This window comes from Halichoeres trimaculatus, unplaced genomic scaffold (genome assembly GCF_033239565.1).
Source record: "Halichoeres trimaculatus isolate MK-OKI-2021-1 unplaced genomic scaffold, fHalTri1.1 fHalTri1_scaffold_3, whole genome shotgun sequence".
NCBI classification, from domain to species: domain Eukaryota; kingdom Metazoa; phylum Chordata; class Actinopteri; order Labriformes; family Labridae; genus Halichoeres; species Halichoeres trimaculatus.
The window spans coordinates 37048285-37073022 of record NW_027437181.1 but is presented as its reverse complement, the minus strand read 5'-3'; the positions used below and the strand labels follow the sequence as shown (position 1 = coordinate 37073022).

The 24738-nt window shown below is 41.6% G+C and overlaps 1 protein-coding gene across 1 annotated transcript in view; it reads right to left on the bottom strand.

Annotated features, from left to right (window-relative positions):
- Positions 1-24482, bottom strand: part of rhpn2 (rhophilin, Rho GTPase binding protein 2) — a 41875-nt gene extending 17393 nt beyond the window's left edge. The window contains exons 1-3 of the mRNA XM_074667062.1: positions 24265-24482; positions 15347-15462; positions 7355-7483 (exon numbers count right to left, since the gene is read on the bottom strand). Coding sequence (XP_074523163.1) covers positions 7355-7483; positions 15347-15462; positions 24265-24330 — 311 coding nt within the window. The 5' untranslated portion in view covers positions 24331-24482. The remainder of the gene's footprint in view (positions 1-7354; positions 7484-15346; positions 15463-24264) is intronic.
- Between the last annotated feature and the right edge of the window lie 256 nt (positions 24483-24738).

The following is a 24738-nucleotide window of genomic DNA, read 5'->3' as shown; positions in this document are numbered from 1 at the left end:
ATAAACAAATACATTTGTCATATTCCACTGGCAGATTTTTTAACCACCCAGGCATCATTCTTGTCATTTAATAACAGAATAAGAAACTTTTCTCAACTTTTCAGGTGAATGTAGCCCAAATGAAGTCCAATGAGACAATTTTTACTAAAATAGCACTTCAACACTTGCTGAGATTTTAGTTTTTGCAGTGTGAGCACTGGATTCAATAATGTGTCCCACCTTCTTCTCAGAGCTAAGCTAACAGACTGTCCTGTGTTTGGTTTGTTTTTGCCTTTTTGAACCATATGTCCCTGGGAAGTTACCGTAAGATGCTGTGAAGCAGATGTTGTTAAAGAGGACATATGCTTGTTTCTCCTCTTCACTATGCCAGACTAGGATGCCTGTAAAGCATTTCTGCCCTCAGTACAAGTCATTTAGTTCCTTCATTGCCCCACAATAGCGTTCTCAATATCCTAATTTTAGGCCATTCTGAAGATCTCGTTGAAACGCTCCGTTTCCAGAATGACCTCCAGTAACCTCGCAACGTCACAGCCCTTTGTGCTCTGATTGGTCAGTTCAATCACAGGGGCGGAGGGGGTAGAGCCAGGGGGCGGTTTTTGCAGCATGGCAGTATTTACAAAATTGCCACATTGAATGGAGCAGACTGAGCGAGTTTGCTGTTTGCCAAAACTTCACCGTAATGCATTAATCCATAATCCATAATGACGGTTCTGCAGCTCAGGAGGAAGAAAATCCACCTGGACACAGATCATCTCAGGACACTTCAGTGTGGTGAGTCACACCTGTACTGTAACATGTATAGTTTATACGTGGAAATAAAGGCAGACTTCACCAATAAACTATTTCTATAACAGGGCTCCATCCTGCTCCTTCACTTTTCTCTGTCTGTTTTATCCATCATGCTGAAAGTGTAGTCTAAAGATCGCCTCTACCGTCAGTTCGTCAATATGTTATTACTGCAGCATTATTGTGGTCCAGGTTCACAGTGCATGTCAGAACAAGCATCCAAATATCACAGTCTCACAAGTATTACGACGTCTGCTAAAACTACAGTGTTTTAACTGCTAGTTCACCATGTAAAGCCAAGCTGCTCAGCAGAGCAGAGTCCCTGCATCCAGCATCTGACGGGGGATACTCAGCTCTTGGTGGGTGTATCCCTCGGTGGCGGTTGTGTGACTAACTGACATCACAGAGGAGGAGCTGCTTTATCAGATTACTCCAATAAAAAGAAAGGATCCTCGTGTCGTCACGACAGTCGAAATTTCGTGGCCAAATGGCAATGACCGATTTTCAGAGGCATCAAATCTCGTTCTAGGATATCAGAAAAAATACAATATCTCATTTTTTGAAAATTCAGGGGGTGAAAGGTCTTGTTTTCAAATGTATTATATTAAATGTAAGTATTAAATCAGGGATCAGCATGATATGTCCCCTTTAATGTAGTGTGTCTGGTTGTGCTCATGTATTCTGTGTCAAAGTGAGGCTGCTGTTGCACATCACTGTACCATACTACCATATTACCCATATCGACTATTATTCTCTCATCAGTTTTACAAGGCTGGGCTCAATGACAGCAAACATGAATGATTGGTTGAAAAGATCTGTTTAATCGCCAATCAACAACCAATTACAAAATGCCAAAATCTGCACCGGTCCAATAATAGGGACTGGGCTTGGGGTTAACTTGGGACATCCCTACTTTCAACTAGGGAAGGGTAGCTTTCACAATTACCAAAGCATGGTACCATTTGATTTTAAGTGAATCAGTTCTTGGTACTACAGACATAATTCAGTCTGTGCCTGTGAAAGTACCTGATTCAGTAACCATCCCAGCTTTCACCTGAATTCAATTTGTTCTTATCACTGCTTAATATGTTACTGGCAGCTTTGCAATCAAAGTAGTGGATGGTAGTCAGTGTTGTGTTGTTACAATCTGTTGGATTCCATTCATTTTTTGTCTATTTCAGCACCTTGTTTGTTTGTCACAGCCATTTATTTGGTCAGACTTTATAGAAACACACTGAAAATCTGATCAATATGTCAAATAAATCACATTTGAAGCAGATATGTAATTATTAAAAGTACAAACAGACTGTGTTGTACATTTCTAACAGTTGGTCACTGCATGTTGTTTGTCCCTCTTTATGTTGTATCACATCGAGGAACAGAACAAACTTTCCCAGATGCAGCAGTTTGTCCTGTGAAGGCTGCTGGGTGATATCTGTCCTCAAAGTTTGACTGAATTCTGCTTCACTTGCTTGATTATCTTATGAGAACATCAAACACAGTTCATGGTGTGGCTCAATGATGGCGCTCCCTGCATACAGTGCACGTGTTCTCTACCACTCACATGCACAGACCTTCAGATATGCATTACCTCAGACTAAAACCAGTCGAATCTGGTCTGAGTGAGAAACAACAACAAGAAGACGTTATTCAGGTGACAGTGGACTGCTGGGAAAAGCCACGAAAGACGAGGAGAGGTGTTTTGTTTTCTTTGTAAACTCTGAGGTTGTGTTTCAGGGAGGGAGGAGGATGAGGAGTAGGAGGAAGAGGAGAGCTCCTCATTGTGGCTCATCACACTGAGACACCTGCTCAGAAACGACAGAGGAAGACTTTCCCAACATATCTGATACTCCCTCGCACGTTTCCTGTACAGCTGTGTGAGTGGCCGTTCAGTGATCAGGTGATGTGAACACTTCAGACTTTTTACGTTTTCTTTTAAAGGAACATAAAAGAGAACAGGTGACAGGAGCTTCCCAGCATGCTCTTTGTCAGAGGATGGCCCAGTGAGCAGGTGTTTCTGTGAGAGCCTCAAAGCTCCCACACTGGAGTCAGTCTGATGCCATGTGACAGGAGACACTCAGAGGCCTCTTATCAGCTTGGAGCTCGTACAGGGAATCTGATCCAAGTCAAAGTCTCAACTCTGGGGAGTCCATTTTTAGGGTTGGCCACATCATGAATGTAGTGATTCACACACATTGATGAGTGTTACCTGTGCTACAAGGAAAACCTCAGAGTGAGGCCGTCTGCAACTCCTGGACATGAAGGACATAAACAAAAAACATTAACACTCAGAGGTTTTCATTACATAAAGTCTATGATCAAACTGGTTTCGGTGACCCAGAAACATCCTTGCCAGGTTAACTAGTGACTAAATCACCCACTAGTGTGAGCGTGTAAACTAATGCTAGCTTGTCTCCACCTGTTAGCCCTGTGATAGACTAACGACCTGTCAGGACCCCACCTTCCCCCTAAGTGGGATGAGCAGTATGCGTCCTGTTTTTCTTGGCAGGCTTGGGACGTAATCACACCAAACCTAATTGCTCCATGCTGAGCCAAAGCTCGATGGTCCCCCTCCCCAGTCCCCTCACTGGCCTGCACTCACACAGCTCCAGCTCTTAGCAGGGTTACTCTTTGTATATAGACCATCAAGTCCTAATAGAACACACACATGGCTTTGAAACACCATGTAGGTTCCTTTGTGTACAAGAAATCTAATCTCAGAGACGGAGACCAAACAGCACGACTGCCTCTTTGATTTTGTGGCATACTTCTAGTCATCCATGACCCTAAGGCACTCCTTGATCTTTTGATTGTGAACCTTTGGTAAACATTATTTCAAGTTGTCAAGAGGGACAATAGTACCCATAATGCATCATTTTTTTGTTGCAAATCTGTGCTGGTACATGAGCGCGAGGGATGGGTACCTTTCACAATTGAAACGATACAGTACCAATGCCCGGTACCTGACAATCGATACCGGTACTCAACGGTACCAGTTTTCGGTACTTTTATGTGTTAATGTGGTAAAAAATATCAACTTGTTTGATAATACAATAAATATTTTTTTTCAATTTTACATATTTATTCTTTAATATATAACCTTGTTATGCTGTGTTCATGTCCAGCATGGAAAATTGCCTACTCTTACACTCCCTCAAAGTCACAAGGTTGCATTTAGGTACCTAAACATGGTAACCTTTTGATTAAACATGAATCGGTACCCAGAATTTGGTCGGTACCTATAAAAGTACCTGTCCATAATGAGCGCTGTAGCCAGCTGAAGACCACTGCATACAAACATACTGCAAAAAATGAATTCTAATTAATGTTCACATCTTTTTTCAGAGAAAATTGTCTGTAAGACTGAACACGAGTCACACTCACCTGACAAGCCCAGGAAAATGTCTTACTTTAGGATATTTAAAACCAAAAATGACGTCTGGATTGCTTGTGAAGAGCAAAAGATTCCACCAGTGGGTTAAAGAAAATGTACCTGCTTAGTTTCTTGCATCAGGACATTATACAACAATACAAGTTAGTTTTTCTTTTAATTTCATGAAACAAGACATTTCTCTGCATTTGTCAGGTGAATGTGGCTTATTTGAAGTATAAGAAGGCAGTCTTTTTTACAAATACAAGGCACTGACACTCAGAGTTCAGTTTTTGCAGTGCATGTCTGGGCCAATAACACCAGTATAACAAACTGGGCTGAGGAGGCAAAGTGTGTTTTGCACAGGTTAGGTGGTTTAGTGTGAGTATGCTCTTAAACAGGAGCTGCTTGCTGCTGCTTTAATACATTTCCACCTGTGGAGCTGCTGCCACAGGAAAAAGAAAGAAGTGTAGCAGCAGTGGGAGGTTAACACTTTAAGATTGGGTCGACACACTGACATGATTAGTGTGTGTTTGGTTTTAAGTACTGTTCTGTGGAAGCTCCGGTATGTGATGTTGGGTGTTCCTCTTTTCTCTGCCATAGTCATGATTTTATCTTCTGTGAAGATACATCAGAGAATCTGATCTCTGTGTGGTTGGTGAAAAATGTTTTCATAAAGATATCATCAGGTTGTTTGTCACATTCACTCGGTAGAGCAATCAGGAGATTTGTACCAGAACAGCTGAGGCCTCAGATGTGTCCATTCCTCCCTAGTTCACAGTGGGAGTGCCAACCTGTCTGAGAATACAAGTCAACAAAACCAGGTCAACGAATCCTGGTTTTCAGAGCACGCAGATCTTTCTAATAAACAAACCAAGCTGGGCGTGTCATGACTGTTGATCTCATTTCTTTAGTTTTATAACCAACAGATAGTTCACATCAAAAGTCTGTCTCTCATGACAAATATTCCTACGATGGATAAACAGCCCCGCTGCAGCAGTCTGGATGTAAATAAGGTTTTTATCAATGACCAGCCTCCTTCACCCTCATCTCTTCAGGGGTCTGTTGTGACTTGTTGTCATGGAAACCTGACCAAATTGTGTCTGTGTGTTGTGCCTGCAAGACATCGCCCAAGTTACACTTTCATTTACTGGTGTAACTGTGTGTCAATAATGTGTGAACAGGGCTTGACATTCACTTTTTTGCTCACCAGCCACTGTGGCTAGTAGCTTCCCAGAGTTACTAGCCACTCAGCATTCTCACTAACCACAATGTTATGGTTGGATAATTATGTTTACTATGATTAAATCTGATGACGACATGCTACAGTTTACTTGGACTCAATGTAAAACCTTTCTAAATATAAACGACCACTGTGCACACGGGAGCTGTCACGTTGTCCAAGACGGAGGCTGGAGATGAAGTCTGAGCACCTGACAGCATTTATATCAGCAAAAGCCTTCGCCAATGGACCAATGAGCAAACACTGTGTGCAGGCAGTGTTTATGGGAGATGTAGTGTCGTAGTCTCATTTTGCAAGTGGTTTAGTATTTCAGATGCTGTTTTAGAAAACTACAATTAAATAATTCAACCTGCCAAAGAGCTAGTAGAAGTGGCAGTGTTACCCACCACAGCTGGAATTCACCCGCATTTGGCGAGTTGGCAGGTGTTAATGTCAAACCCTGTGTGTGAAGCACAAACATTTCTGCTTTAACCGCACTTTTTGTCTTAAATTTTCTGATCCTACATAAATGCAAAGTGCCGAGCTGGTTTGTAAATGGGTGTATCATGTGTGTCTGTGTGAGTTTCTGTGTCTAAGCCGTGGGCAGATGGTTTGTGGAGGACTCAAGTGTCCTTAACATGAAGAGCCATTATAAAGCAGATGTGTTTCAAGTGAAGAATCTCAATTTCTAAAATATGCAGGAAAACAAAAAGCTCTCATTTCACCAAACAGAAATGTGCTTCTTTTTGCTTTCTTACTTTTTATCTGCATCAATCCTCATCTATAGCAACCATTTGTGCTTTTTCATTCTAAGAATAACATGATTTTAATTAAATCTGCAAGCTATCTCACTTCAACTTGAAAACTGAAACTTTCAAAGCGTTCACTTTCACTCATAGATCTGCTGTCCACAAGTAAAGTTTGCTTTAAGGACACAATCCCATAAATAACCAGATTCTGCACACATAAATCTCCATATGGATCTAAAGCCGCTTTAACACGTGATAGAAACAATGCGTGCATCTTCATGACACACATACTGCATCTCTGTCCACACCCCATAAACTTAGCTTATGTTGGAAGAAAGAAAACACCAGAACCTATCAGCGTCACACACACTCACACACACACCTGATTGTCTGACTGAGAGGAGCTTTGTGCCGGGTGCTTATCTCAGTTTGCATAAAACTTCTCCTCTCTGTTTCCTTGTTGCACGCTGCATTGTGTCCCAGAAACCGGCCGGTCCAGTTGAGCAGCTCTCTCTGACACTTCACGTTGTTCGTCTTCTATCAGAGACTCCGCTAATCTGCTCGTCTGTTGTCGGGCGATTTTCATCCAGGAGAGCGCGTGATGATTTCAGCACCGTGTCAGAGCCGGATCTTACTGCCAGCCAACACGGTTTCTCTGACTCTTTATAAATTTATCTCTGTTGTTTTTCACTCGCAACTAGTGAAAAAAAAAAAAAATCTGAAAGTAAGATAAGATGTTTTTTTCAAGTTGTGCTTCCTGGACTTGATAACCTGTTATTTTTTAGTTTAATTTTAAGATTTAGAGGGTAAAAACAGTATCTTGAAGTTGTGTGATGTTGAGAAGCGTTTTGTTAAGGAACATTTTGAATAACTGAATCATATGTGGCCTCAGCAACACTATCATCACAGATGAGCTTTCAGGAAGCTAAAAGTAGACACAGTCTATTTCCTTCAGATGCAAAACTACAACAACCAAACAGCAGCTCTGCATTAACTGTTAAATAAGGGTAGAGAAGGCCAAACCCAAAGAAACAAAAGATTTGCTGCTGTGAAGCTGTTATTCCTTTGTTTTAGTGTTTCATAAATGTGCTCAACATCCATGTTAACACTGCACCGCTGCTATACTCCCACATTTCCCCTGAGTTTTTATGTCTCATGATGCTGCCACGGTGATTAGCATGTTGCAGTAGCCAGGGTAACACGTGTGTTGGCTGCAGCTGTACTCACTGGGTGTTCTGGTACACCTCCACAGAGCTGTTGAGTCCCTCCAGCTGTCCCATCAGCAGCTGCAGGTTGGAGTTAACGTAGCTCAGCTCCAGCAGAACCATGTCTTTGACCTTGTTGTTGGATGAAGCCCTGCAGAGCAAGAGAGAGACAGATGAAACAATGAGAAGGAGAAAGAAAGAAGTGTTTCAAAAACAAGACAGGGTAGAAACAGAGAGGGAAAATCAGCCTTGTTATGATCTGCCCAGAGGTTAGCCAAACACTTAGGCAGCTGATTATTAAAACAAGCGTTTCTACTGGGGTATTTAGGACCACAGACCTGCGTCACTGTGTCCTGCTGTGCACCTGATTTACTCTCCAGCACGCAGCAGCTTAGCCAAGATTCAGCAAAGACTGGATTTCCAAATAAAACTCAACCAGAAATAGAATCTGAAGAGGTCAGGGTCAGAGGTCTGTTACTCATAATGTTGTGTATTTGAAAGTGACACACTGCTTTATATGTAGTGTACAGGTACAGCACAAAGGAGGTTAGGGCTCACTGCACAGAGATAAGGTGTGCGTGTGTGTGTGTGTGTGTGTGTGTGTGTGTGAGGCTGACTCTTTTGTGGAGCAGGATTTATGACGTATTGTCAGTTAGTGAAAACAAAAACTGCAAATCACATCCATTCATTGTGATTCAGGGTAAAGCACGAACAAAGCCACAAATCTCCACGGTTTTACCTTTAGCTCAGTGTCACTGTGAGTCTTGAAATATGGTTCGAGAGTCACTAATCTGGCACAAACCCTAACCTACATACACACCTCAAACTGAGGATGACTAAATTTCACTGCTGTCACTGTCACCTGCACTACCTGTCACCTGATCTCTGCCCTGTAATTACTGAGGATGTGATTTTAACATGCCAGGTGAGACGTGAAGAAGAGCTGGCAGGCAGATGTTAAAGGAACAGTTCAGCAGAGGGTTAAACGGCTGAGAGAGAAACACTTGGCAACATTAAAGCTCCTGTGAGCGTTTTTTCTTAACTGGTGATAAAACAGACTGAAATTTACAGTGCGGTCTCTTTTAAAAGCTACAAAAGATAAAAAGCATGAAGATCAGCTTATGATTTAAAGCTACTTATATTTTTATATAGTTATTTTTCATGTCTGAAGCTGCTGCTGCTGGTAGACAGATGTCAAAAAACTCTTTGGGAGGAAACAGCGGAGATCCATTTTCCATATTTACACAACAGAGACTCTCAGATCATTTTCTTACAGTTAAAGGTCAGTCAGGATGAGATTTTCCAAAAATTAACAGCCTCAACCAAGATCTGTTTGCATTTATAAAAGGGGTGAGAGGGGTCTTATTTTAGTTAAAAATGTCTTTTTAGACTTAATATGAACCATATTCACTTGCCCAGTCCAGAAAAGTGTCTAATTTAAAGTTATTTTAAGACAAAAATGAGGTCCAAATTGCTTGAAAGAATTTGAAAGGTCCCATATTATGCAAACATCACTCTATTAAGTCTTTTAGTTAAATTTGTGGGTCTTTGGCTTTCCTCCCAGCCCACAAAATGTGATATTTAATGTCAAAACCTGTACTTAGTAGTGCAGCAAGTCCCTTTTTTGAATAATCAGGAGCAAGTCTGACCTGATTGGTCCACCGGAGCAGATACCCCCAAACACCCTCCCTGCCCTGCTGCTGGAGAAAAATCTCTCCAGCAGCGAGGAGGGGAATGCCAAAGTTGAAGAGCCATCACTGCTTTGTTTTTGGCTGTAAACAGCCACATAGTTCCATCAGGCACAAGCTTCCCATCTCGGAAGAAGACAAGACCGAGTGGCTCGAGTTCATTTATTAAGGAAATGTTCCAGCTACACTCAGTAAAACTGTGCATGTGTGTGCTAGTCACTTCACGGCCGACTGCTTTTCCAACTTTGGACAGTACAACAGAGGGCCAGCGAATAGACTGGTCTTGAATCCAGGCGCATTACCAACCATCCACCAACAAACCTCAAACCCTGGAAATGTGAGTATTTTGAATGCTGTGTGCTGTGGAGCAGATGTAAGAGCTTTTCCTCAGTGTCCCCCCTGTCTGTGTTAGCTTCAGGATGCTAACTTTGGCTGCAGTTAGCCTGTTGTTTTAGCCTGTAACGCTCTCAGTGACGCTTAGGTGTGGGGCGGTATCAGCGGTGGCTCATTTACATATGAAGGTCACGCCCACTAAATCAGAGCGTTCTGAACAGAGGGGCTATGAGAGCCTGGAAACAATGCTGCTGTGCTTGATTTATTGGCTTTTTGGACCAAAACATGTTACTACCATTTCATGAAGACATCAATAATCCATATTAAACTGCAGAAAAGGAGCAGAATATGGACCTTTAAAAAAAATCTACCATTGTGGTAAGAGAAATGTGCTTGTCAAGACTATAATAATGTCTTAATACAATTTCATTTTTCTTAGTCTACAAAGACATTTTTACTTAAAATAAGACAAAAACAAAGATTTCATTTTCTTGCAGTGCATCAGCAGTCAGGATCTGCACAGATGATCAAGACTGTTTTCAGAAATGGTGCAGAATAATTTAAGCTCTGAAGCAACAAAAACTAGTCTTGCAAACAGACCATGGAGTGGTTTGATCATCTGACGTTGGAGTGGCCCTCTGGCCCACTGAAGGGTTTCTGAGGAGGTTTGGTTTGGTCTGTGGAAACCATCAGAGACGAGGAACAGGAGGTGCTGTGGTTTGGACAAAGCAGATGCCAGCTCGAGAGCCCCAAAGCCTGTTATTAATATCCAATTTAATATCTAATACTGTCCCACTGAACGTGAGAACCAGGCTGTAAAAACAGCTCTACTGCTTACACAGAAGTTCCCCTCCTCTCTCTCTTTTCTGAAGAGGCTGGTTTGATTTCTTTGGCGCACTGACAGTTTATCTTTCCTCAGAGCCACTGACCTGAGGAGAGGAAACCGGTTCTGACACTGATCTGAGCCGATAACAGATCAAACAACAAACTTTAATGAAGTGTAACACTTTTTACTACATATTTTCAGGGGGGTGTTGATGAAAAGCCTTTAATATACTTATAAAAATATAAGCTGCAAAACTGTGTATTTTCTTCTCTAGTGGTGTCTAAAGATGAAGGAAATAACTTTAAAGCAAACTGAAATCAATAGTGATGAGGAAATAGTCTCACTTTCTGGACTTTCTAGATCTATGTGAAGACTCCAAGGGGGGGATAGGAGAAGGAGGAAGGGAAAAGAATAGGAGAGGACACGAGGAAAGTAGAGAATGTAAGAAAAAAACAGGAGGATAATTAATGAGAGAAGAAGAGGAGCATAGAGAAGAGGAGATGAGGACAGAGAATCAAGAAGAGGTTAAAAAAAGGCTGGATAAGATGGGACAGGAAAGGAGAGGAGAGAAGAGGAAATGAAGGAAAAGAAGCAGAGAGAGGAAAAAATGAGAGGATAGGAAAGCAGAGAAGTAAGGAGAGGAAAGGAAAAGAGGAGAGAACTAAGGAGAGGAGAGGAGAGGAGAGGAGAGGAGAGGAGAGGAGAGGAGAGGAGAGGAGAGGAGAGGAGAGGAGAGGAGAGGAGAGGAGAGGAGAGGAGAGGAGAGGAGAGGAGAGGAGAGGAGAGGAGAGGAGAGGAGAGGAGAGGAGAGGAGAGGAGAGAACTGGTCGGACCAGACGGACTCCACCTGTTGCTGATAGAGACAAGAATGCAGAACAGGAGAGAAGCAGAGGAGAGGTTGTGAAACTGATAGCAGCACATGCAGAATAGAATAAAGACAAAACACACACACACACACACACACACACACACACACACACACACACACACACACACGAAGAGAAACAAAGACAGGTTTGTTGTTTTATGGATCATTGAGACAAAAACCAAACTCTCTCAACCTGATCTGAGTTTGTTGATATTTTGCTGAAGCTTCTGAAAATCAGGTCATACTTTGGCACAAGCAGGCATGATTTATCCGCCTTTGACACGTGAACTCATGCTGAAGTTTTAAGCATGAAGTGTTACCATGACATTAGTATCATAAACACAGATGGAGGAGCACAGATCTACAGTCAGACTGTGTGAGACTCAGGGACTTCAAATAAAGCTGAGAGCTGAGAGCATACCTGAGACTCAGAAATGCATCCAGGCTGCTCTCTGAGCTGCAGATGGGCTGGCACACACACACACGCACACACACACGTACACACTCACACAGAGTCCATTTGCCCCCGGCCTTGGCTGGGCGGACAGACTATGTGAAGTAGTGCAGGAATGTGGGGGCTCCTGCAGCTGATGGTAGGCTTACTCAGGCCTATACCCTGAACACAATCATACACTCAGACACTAAGACACACACACACAGACAGCATTATCCTCTCCCACCACACTAATTGTTGTTCAAATAAAGCAGAGCAGGTTTGAACTCACAGACAGAATTGTGTTATCGTACAGATCATGAGCCTCAAACAGCTCAGTAAACTTTTGACCATCTCTGCAGAGCAGGAGGCAGACACCGAAACAGGAAGCTCTGTATAACCTTATGCAATCTGGTACAGTGAGCCTGCCATAAACACCATTTTTAGCCTTGTGTTTACACGACGTCTGACAGCTGCTGCCCAAGCTCTGGAAATTTCTGGAGCCATATTTTCACCAGAAGTAAAGCCGCAAGTGAGTGGAGTTTCCTCCATTTGAAGTGAGCTGAAAGTTTTAGCTTGAAGGACTTGTTTTCTTTTTTCTGGTGGAGCAGGTTTGGTGGGGAGTGCTGTGTAAGCGATGTTGATGGAAACACATGAAGCTCAGCTGCCACACAGGCTCAGACTGGGTTTTAAATGAACAATGAAACATCTAGGTTAAATACTCTCTTTTTACCAGTGACTGACAATAGAACAAACTTCACGTTCATGACAGTCAGATGTTTTTATTCCTGGACATGATAAGAAAATTCATCCATCTCCATCTACTTCATCTCAGGTCAAGCTGCAAGGGACGCAGTCCGGGCAGTTTCAATCAGGCATCCTTCTCCACAGCGACATTTTCCAGCTCCTTCTGGGGGATCCAAAGGTGTTCCCAAATCAAAGCTTTAGATCTAATCCAGTGTCTACTCTCACTTTGATTCACCCAGAACACCTGCAGAGGGAGGTGCCCTTATCAGATGCCTGAGCCTCCTCAATGGACTCTTTTCACTGCACTACGTCATACCATTCAGTACCTGTTGTGTCAGGTCACAGAGGAAGAAGATCTGAATGTGTCCTAAACAAACAGACTGAGTGTAGGTCAGTTGTGGCAGACAGCAGTGTCTCTGTAAAGTCAACTTGGTCCTACAACCAATCAGAGGCCTTTTCCCTTGAGGGCTTAACGTGATGGAAAGCACCTAAACAGATGGTCACTGTAATAAAAGATGCAAATGTCAGCTTCTGACAGGTGGAGCAAACATTGAACCTGACCTCAATCTAACTACACAGTATTCATCTGTACATATAAACACGTCTACATCTCTGTACACATAGCTTTGTCTCGTTCTGAAAAGACATAAAAATAGAAAATAAAAGAGGTTTGTTTCACAGGAAATAAAGAACAGTCCAACTCAGGAGTGATGAGTGAGTAGCTTCTTTGCTTCAGTAGAAACAGCTGAAGGTGAACCTGTGTCCAAACCACATTATTGTTCATGCTGTGATTACTTTGAAACAGCTCTGCTGAAGTGTAACTATTCACTCAAGCTTTGAATTCAGCCTGCTCAAAATAGAAATAACACATGGAGCAAAGTGACAATGACAAAGCTTTATTAGCATATTAGCTTCAACTCACAGTTTCTGGAGCCCTAGGCTGTTTTTCCTGCTGTCTGTAGCATGTTCCTCCATTTCCACCATTTAAGTTGTGCCCTTTTCTGATTTTTTTTTCTTTTTCAGAAGGTCACAGCCCGGCCGTTGACAACCTGAGGTCGTGAAATTTGCTCATTTTTTTTTTACGCCTATTTTAACAAATGCACATCATTTTACACAGAACACAGAGACAAGAATGTAAATTTCACAGAGGTCTCAACAGCTTTCCAGCCGCAGCCCTGCCACTCACAGGCCGGACTCTTTGCATTCAACAAGGAGCAGAAAATGGGACAGTGACTATTAAGGGTTGGTATGATATGGCTGGGCCCCAGTTATTTATCTGAGCTTTTAGTCCCATATGTGCCAGCCCACAGCCTTAGATCCTCTGGTGAAGGCCTGCTGGTCGTTCCAAAGTCGAGACTCAAAACTAAGGGTGATCGAGCTTTCTCCATCCGAGCTCCTCGACTTTGGAACGACCTGACAGAGGAGATAAGGCATGCAGAGTCTGTTGCTTCTTTTAAGTCCCTTTCAAAGACTCACTTTTACAGACTTGCCTTTATGTGATGCCGTCTATTACTGTCTTTTACCATCTTTTAATGTCTTTTATCTCTATCTTATTTTGTTTTACTGTTTGTTTTCTTTACCTTCTTTTACTCCTTTTCGTTAATTTATTAATACTATTATGTGCTGTTAATTATGATTTTAACTTTTTAATGGTTCACCTTTTTAAACTCTTTTATAGATAATTTTTCGACCTTTTTAATTGCCTTAACTCTTGCTCATGTTTATTACTGTATTTTATCATCGCCACTTATTTTTATTATTTTGTAATTTTATCATCATTGTTCATTTCATCTTTTTATATTTTCTGACCTGATTTCTGCTTTCATCCCTTTTTTTTTTTAATTGCGTTTCCTATTCTTGCTTATTTTATGTTTTTTATGTTTGGTCCTCATGGTCTCTTTTTAGGCTGCATGGTTCTTGTATTGTCTGGGTTCCAACAAAGTACTATAAATAATGGAAAGGACCTTTTCACCTCATGTCTTTTTACATTGTCTCTCTCTCTGTTAGTCTTTATTTAAGCTGTGCTTTTTGTTTTTACTTTATTGTGCTCATTGTTTGTTTGTGTTTTATTATTTTGTGCTGATTGCTTGTCAAAGCACTTTGTAAACTGTGTTTTTAAAAGTGCTATACAAATAATTAAATAATAATTAAAAAAAAAAAAAAGCAAAAGGAACAGAGAGGCACTCTACCTCCTCTCAGAGACAGGGCATCAGAGCAGGAGGTAACTGTGGTGGGAGCTGAGCAGAGACAGAAACAGGTGCTGAACTTTTTCAGTCTGCAGACTGCTCTGTGGTTCTTTGCTCCGGTAAAGACACTGGTAAAGTCGGCTTAACCAGACTGCAACAACCCTCGCCTGAGATTTCCCTGGATTCACACTTTGTCGTTGGCCTTTGTTGGCTTCAAAGGTGACAAAAAGATGTTTAAATATGAGCTGTAACCAAGAAACACCTGAAGGGTGTTATCTGAGTTTAGTGAAGGAATTAAAAAAGAGCAGACGTTTGGCACAGACACAGGCCGTTAAATCACACTGACGCTGTGGTCAGTGACACATGTTGGTGAAAGATGTCGGCACCATCAATCCACCAAACCCTTACAGGAAATATCACAGATTACGAGCTATAATCAAAACACAAAGGCTCTGCGATGTTGACATTTGTGTGAGGTTTCCTCTAAGCCGCATGTCACAGTGGCTCTTTGTTTCCAGGGTTCAAAGAATGCTCCTCTCCGAGTTTTTCATCTGCCAATATCATCGGGCCCCCTTTGTGGATTTAAGTCTTACCCAGAATTCATGGCAGCTAATGACAGACTGATGACAGATAACTGCAGTTTACTAGAGGTCACATGAAGCTCAGTGATATAACTGGCTGGTGGTTCAGTCACACCATGAATGAGGAGCAGGGGGAGATGCATATCTGTCTCTCTCTTATGCAACAGATGCAAATTCATAACAGAAGGTATGTTACTGTCTATCCTGCACTTTCTGTGCTTACTGTGTTCTTTTCGGAGAGATAAAATCTTACCACTCTAAATGAACATAGTGTAATTGTTCCCTAAATTGAGCTGACACATGTGTGTTTATTATGTAAGTGTGTGTTATTAGTCATGGGTATTGTTCTTACTTCAGCAGGTTCTCAGCTCCAGCCCTCATCCTCATCTGTTTGATGATCTGCTGGTTCAGACTTGCTCGCTTATTCTGCAGTTTGCTTCGTCCGGTCTGGGCAAACGGGTTACAACCCTGAGAGATAAAGACACAGAAACAAACACATTAGCAAAAAACACAGTCATCAATCCCTTTGTGATCTACCATACCAAGTCTGACAGAGCATATCTTTACATTTACCAAAAGGAAACCTCTAGACTAAAAATGTGAGGCAATGCTGAAGTGTTAAAATCTACAGTTCGTCTAGTGTCTGCTTGGGAATGGCTCCACAAGAACCAAACGTTTACAGCTGGTACAAAAAAACTCTCCTTCCTGAATCACTCAATTCCTCTAATGACACACACTGTAGAGCGGTGATATTTTTTCTTACTGGCAGTTAGGCCTGTCACGATAATCAATGAATCGAGTAACCGAACGATAAATAAAAACGTCCTCGGTAAGTTTGCCAGCCTCGATAAACTGACACGTGCATGCATGTTTGTTTTCCTCCTCTCTTTCGACCAAAGAGGCTGAATGAGAAGATGGCTCACTACATCTATCTTTCCTAACATCGGGGTGCAAAGGTTCTATAGCGGATTTAGTGGATTTATAGCAGAGTGAGCATCTGTCAAAAATGTGATCTTTGGCATCTTTTGCAACGGGGCTTCTCGCCCGTACACATGGAGAGCGCTGAAGCGAGCGTCCTGAGGGGTAAGGAGGAAACACACGCTAATATGAGTGATGGCACCAAAGATACGGTTCTTAAGCCGCCTGCCACAGTCCCAGTGTGGGAATATTTTGTTTTTTATCAGAATGAACAAAGTGTGAGCTCATGAACACCAACAAGCTGATTTGTCACATTTGTTTGAAAACAGTGGCGACGAAGAAGAAGAAGAGGGAGGTGCAGCGGAGCCTTGTTCTTTGACAATCCGCTCTTACTGAGGCTTTTGGTCGGCAAAGTAAATAGAAATAAAAGCTCCAAATGGTGGGCGCTCAAAGACAGCTACATTGCCAAAGAAATGCAGCCCTTCAATACGGTTGAAAGCCAGAAATGTTCAAAATGTTTGACAGACAGTACGGATTGACTGGGAAAAAGTACATGTTACAAACAATTCAGGAACTGTATAAACTCCCTTTTATTTAGTCTATAGTTTTTATTGTTTTTTATTTTTTTGGGAGTTTGGTTTTTCTTTAGAGACAGGGTCTATGTTTTATTGTTTTTGATTAGTATTAATTATTTTCATTAACATGTATTTTTTTCTAAAAGAGTCCATTTCATTTTCATTGTATTTCTTTTTCTCTTTCTTGTTTGTTAAATTTATTATATTTTTTAATCTATTTTAATTTAAAAGATCCTGACCTTTTAATTACAGTTAAATACTCTAAAGAAATTAAAGTTTCTTGCTTTTGATATGGTGTACTCACTTTATTGTCCTATTTATCATAATTACATCAATGAAAAAATGAAAAAAAAAATCAAAATAATATTGACAATAATATCATTTATCGGCAATAATATTTTGGAAAATTATCGTCCAGCAAAATTTGTTATCGTGACAGGCCTACTGGCAGTAAAGAAAATATTAAGATGACTGACAGGCGAGCCCCATATGGCCATGAGTGTTGTGCTCAAAGCCAGCCTTATTGACCCCAGCTAATGATTACCCAACAGGTAATGTCACAGTGACAGTTATTATTTATTATACAGTCCATGAATCTTACGTGCAGAAAACTTTTGCCATACACTAAAAACCTTATATTCCTAACTTAAATAAAATGTATAGACTTATATACAGCCTAACTGAAAAAAATACTAGAAAATGCAATAAACCATAAAAATGAAAAAATTTACACATTTTTCTAAACACAGAAATGTCATGACTGTACCCCTAAAAAATGTAGAGTAAAAAAGAAATGTGATGATGTATATTCAATGTAGGAAGTGATGTGAACAAACACAGGATTGTAGTGTTTTTGTTGTCTGCACTTTATAATGAATTTCTGCAAACACAACACAAACCAGAATTTATATGCAAAAAGAATAATTGATCTATATCATCTGGTTTAAATATACCACCAAATAAAACTATAGTGTTAAGATTTCAAAAAAGAAAAAATGGAATCGAATAAGGACGACTGAGAACAACTGATATTGTTGAAATGATAAATACATAGAAATGATACCTGCATTTAAACCTTTCTGTTAAAGTTCAAATTCTTATTTAAAACTGAAACATTTATCATCATATATAGGAGTCACTGCAGTTATGTCACACAGCTTTGTGACATGAGTTAAGGCAGAGTGGTGACTGTAAACAGACCAAGAGAGAAAGACCCACAGGGCAACACAGCCAGATTTATGCACTGTCGGCCAAAAACTGTTCCCCCAGTCTTTCCAGCATACATCTCTGTAAAAGAACAAGCATCAGAGAGTCATTGCTGTCAGTATGACGGAGTTTTAAACACATTATTCATCTCCAGTCAGTAAAATTCAGGTTTCCACCTATAAGTAAATTTATCTCTTGGTTCAGATATTAGAATAAAAGTTAATGATAATTGTGTGTGACTGCCCTGCACACACTCCCCCTATGTTTACAGTGTGTGTGTGTGTGTGTGAGTTTGTGGCTGCACTGTATGTCCTTGTCCCTATCACAACCACAGCCTGACTAAGTCAACATGCTGTCACTCACAGCAGCTCAGATAAACTGGCCTGAGACATTCACGCGGGCTGACTCACGCACAGCAGAGGTGTGTCTGCGCTCTGCTTCAGATGGCAACAAACACCCATGATACACAGAGACCAGTCCGCTCAGTAAAACCAGTTCGTTGACAGCCTTCAACTTTAGACGCTTTAATGCTGAGGTCATTTATCTGAAGAGGAGGTCAGCAGCTAAATGAGGATCAGCCTCTGCCTTAATGTCCAGGTGAGGATTATGGGACTGATGCAGATGCAGAAGCAGAGAAAATGTAACAGTAGTGACTTTTCTTTAAAATCACAAAATCTAAAATATATCAGAATTAGTGACTCACTCACTGCAGAGCATTAAACAGCCTGACCCAAATAATCAAAGGGCTCATATAAAGGTAGGCTGCTTCTGAACTGGGACACAAATATGAGTGTTGTCTAACTTTAAAACCCACTTCTCATGTTGACTAAAAACTCAATCATTGGGATGAAGAGCAAATAATCTAAGAATTGACCAAACAATCAAACTTTGTTTCTGGGATCCTCTTTTTGATCTCAATCCTTATCTTCACCTGTGCAGCAGCTGATGTCTTAAAGATATGCAGACATCCAGCTGGCTCACTCCACACACATGACCCTTTTTCATCCCACATCAAGGAGCTTTACCAACAGAGCAAAACACACAAGGGGCTCCACACTTCACGAGGGCTTCAACTCCAGGGCTTAGGGATAATCCCTCACAGTTCCCACAATAAGAAACCAGATTAGTCCCTTTCACACATGCACAGGATTCATCCAAAATTTCAACATTTGGATAAAACTGAGGAGGTAAAATTCTCCATGGGAAGGTTTGCTGTCTTAGTCTTTACCGTCCCTCATTCACCTGTAGGATGTTTATTTAAAGCCGTCTCTTCACCTGTACATACTTCACAGCCTCTCCCTCTTGGTGCATGTGTGAATGGAAATAATACCTCAGCTCATTTTGTTGAGCAAACATATTTTTTACACATTGACCCTTCAGTTTTTTTTGGATGTCAGCAACAATTTGTGTACCTGAAAGGCTTCAACTTATATCTACTAGCATGTGACTAAAACATTTTTTTAATTATTTCCATATTTGTCAAAATCAGCATTAATATATCTACAAACACAAATGAAATGTTATAAATCAATGAAACAGGTCTTGAAACAGGACCACTGTCTGGAGAAATACACCAGGTATTATCCACATCCTGTGCTGGAATCCAGCAGCGTTATTACATTTCATCCCCTCTGCCTCCCCCTGTTTCCTGTCTGACTCTCCTGTCCTGAGCCGTCTCAAAAACACAAAAATCTTCACAAAAAATAAGCAAAGTAAAGAGTTATACACAACTTATTCAGGTAAGTGCCATCATTCCAGGTGGCTTGTGCAGTGTCTCCTGTGTATCATCCGTTTCATTGGTACCTGAGTCATGCTGCTGGCTCTCTGATCCAGTGAAACTTCCAGTAAAAAAAGGCGAATAGAGGACGATGACGTCTTCAAGCCAACAATAAGGGTCATCTCTATGATTCTCTAGTTATATTGCTTTTTATTGCTCCACTGCAGTGACTTGGGCATTCTTTTACAAACATTTGAGTCACCCATGAGTGTAATGATTAACTATTTATAGAAATGAAAGCCTTGTTAATTTCACAATAGAGCTCTATCCAGGCATTCAGAGGGCGTGGCCTGTCGTAAAATCAGGGTGAGGACGAGAGAGAACGACAAAAAAGGGCGTGAGCTTCCCCTTACGTCAACCATTTCATCAAAGACTGAGGTGTGTGTGTGTACGAAGAAAACAGGGAGTGGCTTGTGGTTGGTCGTTGTCACGGCAGTAATAACAGTATATGTGATCTGTCCGTTTGCAATGTGCAGTCTGAAACAAACTTTAACTCCGGCTGCATTCCTGAGTTATGACCCCGATCCTGAAGAGCAGCTTCACTCTGATCAGCTGACCAGTGACCATGACATCATGTCTTAGTCTGTACAGATGATGGTTACATACCATGCTGCTGCTTGTCTACATGACCTAAAAGTTAAACTTGTTTATCAGCAACAAGATTCTACTTTATACTAAACTTTCTTGGCTGTGTTTTGGTCAGTGGAGATGATATCTGTGGAGAGTTTGTGAGCAGGAATTGTTTTTTCTTTTGTCCTCATGGCTGACACAGGAGCAGGATTAACAAAATACCTCCTATTGAAGCACTGATTTGGACAGAGATACTCTTCAACTAAGACCTTGCTAGCTATAACAGCTCTGAACAGTTAAATGTTTACGCCACTGTGTAAATGTTTCACACATATTTACGTCATTCAGATATTTACTAGGACATTGGAGCTCGCACCATGACAACAAGGCTGTTGAGCAAACTAAATCAGGTGTTATGTGGCAGCTGATGATTGTAAACAAACATTACTTTTCAATTTAACCAGGAAAAAAACCTCATTGAGTTGAGGGCTGAAACGATTCCTCGAATGATTCGAGGTACTCGATTACAAACATTACTCGAGTAATTTTCTCCGCCTCGAGGAATCGTTTAATTTTTGGTATTTCAAATAGAGCTGAGGCCATATTAAGAGAGTTTTCAGACCCCTCAAGCTACCTCTTATACAAATTAGCAACTAGCAACAAATCTAGCTTCTTTTCTGGAGTTTGGAGACTAATGGGTCATTCTACGAAACAGGTGCCATTTGGGTCCGCAACATTTGATGAGATGTACAAGGCACAAAAAAAGTGTCAAAGTGTGTTTACAAATTTTGGAGCTACCAAAGCAAGTGCTCTTATTGACATGCTGTATCAGAAAATTCCATTTCTTAAAGAGAAAAAATTTCATTTGAAAAATAACTGCTCTTTAACTAAACAAAAATGTATTTTATCCGATTACTCGATTAATCGATGGGATTTTCAGTAGAATACTCGAATACTAAAATATTCGATAGCTGCAGCCCTCATTGAGATGATAAATCTCTTTTTCAAAAGTGTCCTTCCCATGCACACAAGAATTGAAGCAACAGGTATGTACCAGAATCAGACAGAATAAAGATGTTATCAAAGCATTCAGCATCCAGATCCATCCGTTCTCAGGTCCTTCAACTGTCTCTTGAAAGTATCCAATGAGAGCAGTTCATAGGAGCTCAATACATTACACTTTCGACATGCAGAGGCAAAGAGTTGTCTATTTATTCGCTTCCTCAACAAAAACACATGTAGGCAAGAGCCACATGTTTGTGAGAGCAGGTGATGGAGCTCATGGGACTTAATCCCAAAACAATACAACCACCCTTACATAACATGAAAGATCCTCACTGCATCTTAGAGATGCTTTTTTATGTCTTTGTGAGTTGCTCCAGCAAGAAAAAAAGGTCAAACCAACAGGTAAGCCAAAGCAGAGTCAATATTAGTGCAGTTTTCTTAAGACAAGATCACACATAGACGTCTGTCTCACGTTTTCCATCAGTCAGGTCCACTGCTCGTTGGCTACATCTCCCTTCTGATCCTGCGTCACGAGGAGATTTATACAGGTGTAACAGCACATTACACATGAGCTAATGATTTAATCCTGTGTTTGTCACAGGAGCTGACTCAGAGGTGAGGTCACACTGATGTCAGCAGTGATTGTATTATTTATCAAGGACAAGCTACGAGATTGTAAAATTATACGTCTTAAGATTCACATGCTAGATCTTTCGTGTTCCTCAGAAATGACTAACTGTGTGTTCCAGTCTCTATAAAAACCTGTTGGTTAGATTGAGAACTGATAAAGTGAAGTCACCCCATTTCACCTTCACCCTATGACAGCAATCAGATTCAAACTTTGTTAACATCACATCAAGTGAGCCACGGCTCTGACCCCTGATTCTGGCCTGGCTCTGGCCCTGCATAGCCCACTGAACCACTCAGGGAGTTGAACCCCTCGTACTGACTGGCACAGTCACATAGTACCTCCTTTCTCTCTGAGAGCACAAAAAACTTCATTAGCACAAGACACAGAGAGCGTCCTGTCCATTTTCATATCCATCAGACAACAATTCCTTCTGCTGTTATATAACCCTGAATATGTGGAGCACTGGTTCATGGGTTAGTTGGCTTATGCAACTGGTGATTTGGAGCGGGGACTAACCAAGAAGAGGCAACAGCAACCAGGCAGTTACTCCCACATGTCACACTCAAAACACCCCATAAATACACAAGTGATAGCCACTCTCCTGAAGTGAACACCAAGCTCTAAAGTGAGGAGTCACCCTGACTGATCGCAGCTGCAGCTTTTGTTTGTCTTATTCTCAAAACAAGCTGCCGACAGACTCCAAGAGTGCTTCCAAGTTAAGGGAGCTTGTCTGGTTTTGTGCACCAGGACACATGTTGTCAATTTGCGTCTGTGGTCTGGCTGCAGGACGGCCTCGGGCCAGATCCTACGTCAATGCTGAGGAGGACGAGGAGGAGAAACATGCCTATTCGGCTTTTTGTCCTGCCATCTTTCCATCCTGCAACCATCCAGTGGGACGTCAGCCAGCTGGAGGTGAAACAGTGGAGAGCTGGCAAGGAAGCCCTGAACCACAGCAGCTCCCCGAAGCACCAGCCGAGCCCAGCCAGGCTTGTACTGAGGCTTTGTAAATCATTAAACTCATTTTCACCCAGGGGAAAGTGGGGCACAAAACATGGAAGCAAAGATCATCTTGGCTCCTCTTGGTTAAAATTTGACCCTAAACTTTCCAGATTGCAAATGTTTTCAACATGACCCGATGAGAGCGCTATACTCTTTGCTTTGTGGTTTCCGTGAGCGTGCGAGCTCCTTTACACAGAGCCGGTTTTCTGCAACGAGAGCAACAACACCTCAGAGCTGATAGAGGGAGCAGGAAGGATGGGAACAGTAATAACACTGAAGGGTGTGTGTTGTGACTTAGGTACCAGGCTACGCAGCGTCCCTTCATGCCCTGTGACTGTGCCAGACTCCAGCTCCCACTGACCTTTTAATAGACACAGGAAGTGCAGCACAAAACCTAAATCCAGACAGCGTTCCGAGGGGGATTCGGAGGGATTGAGAGGCACAAAGGCCCTGTTCATGAGCCCATCTAAACAAGCTTGTCTGTAAAAACAGTCCGGTTTTGGACACTAACACATAGGCCGCAGCATGGCAGACTGGGAACTCATAACATTATCACTCAATTGGTGTTTTTCTCACAGTCCAGTCTGAAGCTTCAGAGCATGGTGGATTTTTTTTTTTTTTTTAAGTCTACAGCTTTTTTAAACATCAAGGTTTAGGTACACTGGCTACTTCTTCCAGCTTTTACTCATTACCATGATTAAAAGTCTTCTGCTTTATCTCAAACACAGACAGGGAAAGCTCCTCTTATCTAAGGAACAATTTGTGTCGCTCGCACTCTCATTTACATCATAATCACTCAGATGATGCTGTTATTCAGAGCATCCAGTGAGCGCGACTCCAAGTTAGAGCACAACAACAGAGGGGTCAAAGGTCAGAGCTTTTCTTTTTAACCCCCTCTGATATGATATCTGAAAAAGGTGAGCGCTGAGGAACTGGTAGAAAGAAAAAAAAAAAAAAAAGATCAGTGCTGCCAAAATGACCCCTGTGTAAGAGACTAATCTGGCCTAAATTTACCAGGGTAACCCTCAACCCCTCCAACAACAGCAGGGAGCTGATTATGTTAATTATGGGATGTTTGGTCACTGCCCATTCAGCCTGAACCACTATCAGTATCTGCAGGAGATGGGACTACTCTGGGAGGAACACACACACACACACACACACACACACACACACACACACCCTGACAGCTGGGGGTGACAGTGGTTTCTGCTGATGTTTGTGACACATCAGGGCTGCTTTTAGGAAGAGATTCACGCTTTATTACAAGCAAAAATGAGTATTATTAAGAGTTATCAAAAGTTGTAAACGTTTTATACTGTCAGAAACTATGTCTACTATAAGATATTTAAGTGTACAGCTCGCATTTCGCAGCCACGGCAACAGTGTTTTTCTCTTGCGACAAAGATGAAAAGAGGACGTGTTTGATTCAAAAACAATACAAAACAAGAGACATTCAAATGCCGAAAACTGTCATTTCTTTCTCACTCTCTGCCGTTACAAATCTCCTCTGGTTGGTTTGGCGGTAGCTAAAGTAGTGTACGGACACATAGAGTAGTCTGGTTTTACGTGAAAAGAAACAAACTGACCTTCTTGAAGTACGCGCTCTCTCCTCCGCTGCCTTTGATGCCGTTTGGTAAAAGAGTGTCCGTCATCCTGAAGCCTCAGGTGCTGACTATCTCAGAGAAAAAAAACTCAAATGCGAAGAAAAACGAGTATAAACCACAGCGCTGCTGTCCGACAGGTGTGCGTGTGTGTCCTCTCTCCTGTGTGTCTGCTCTCTGACTCCTCTCTGCTCTCTCAGGGAGTTTTCCCAGCAGCTCTCAAACTCCGCCCAGTCTGAAAAAAAGCGCTCACACACACACACTGGGTGGTGCATTCACAGAAGAAAGGACGGAACAGATTGCACCTGTTTTACTTAGGTGAGGTTCAGTATTGCACGTAACAGACTACTCCATGAATGTCAGGTGGAAAGTGCTGGAAAGCTCTGTTAATTTCCACAAAAATATTCACTTGATTTCTGTCTGACAGATGAGCCCTCACTCTGTACCATAGTGAGCCCT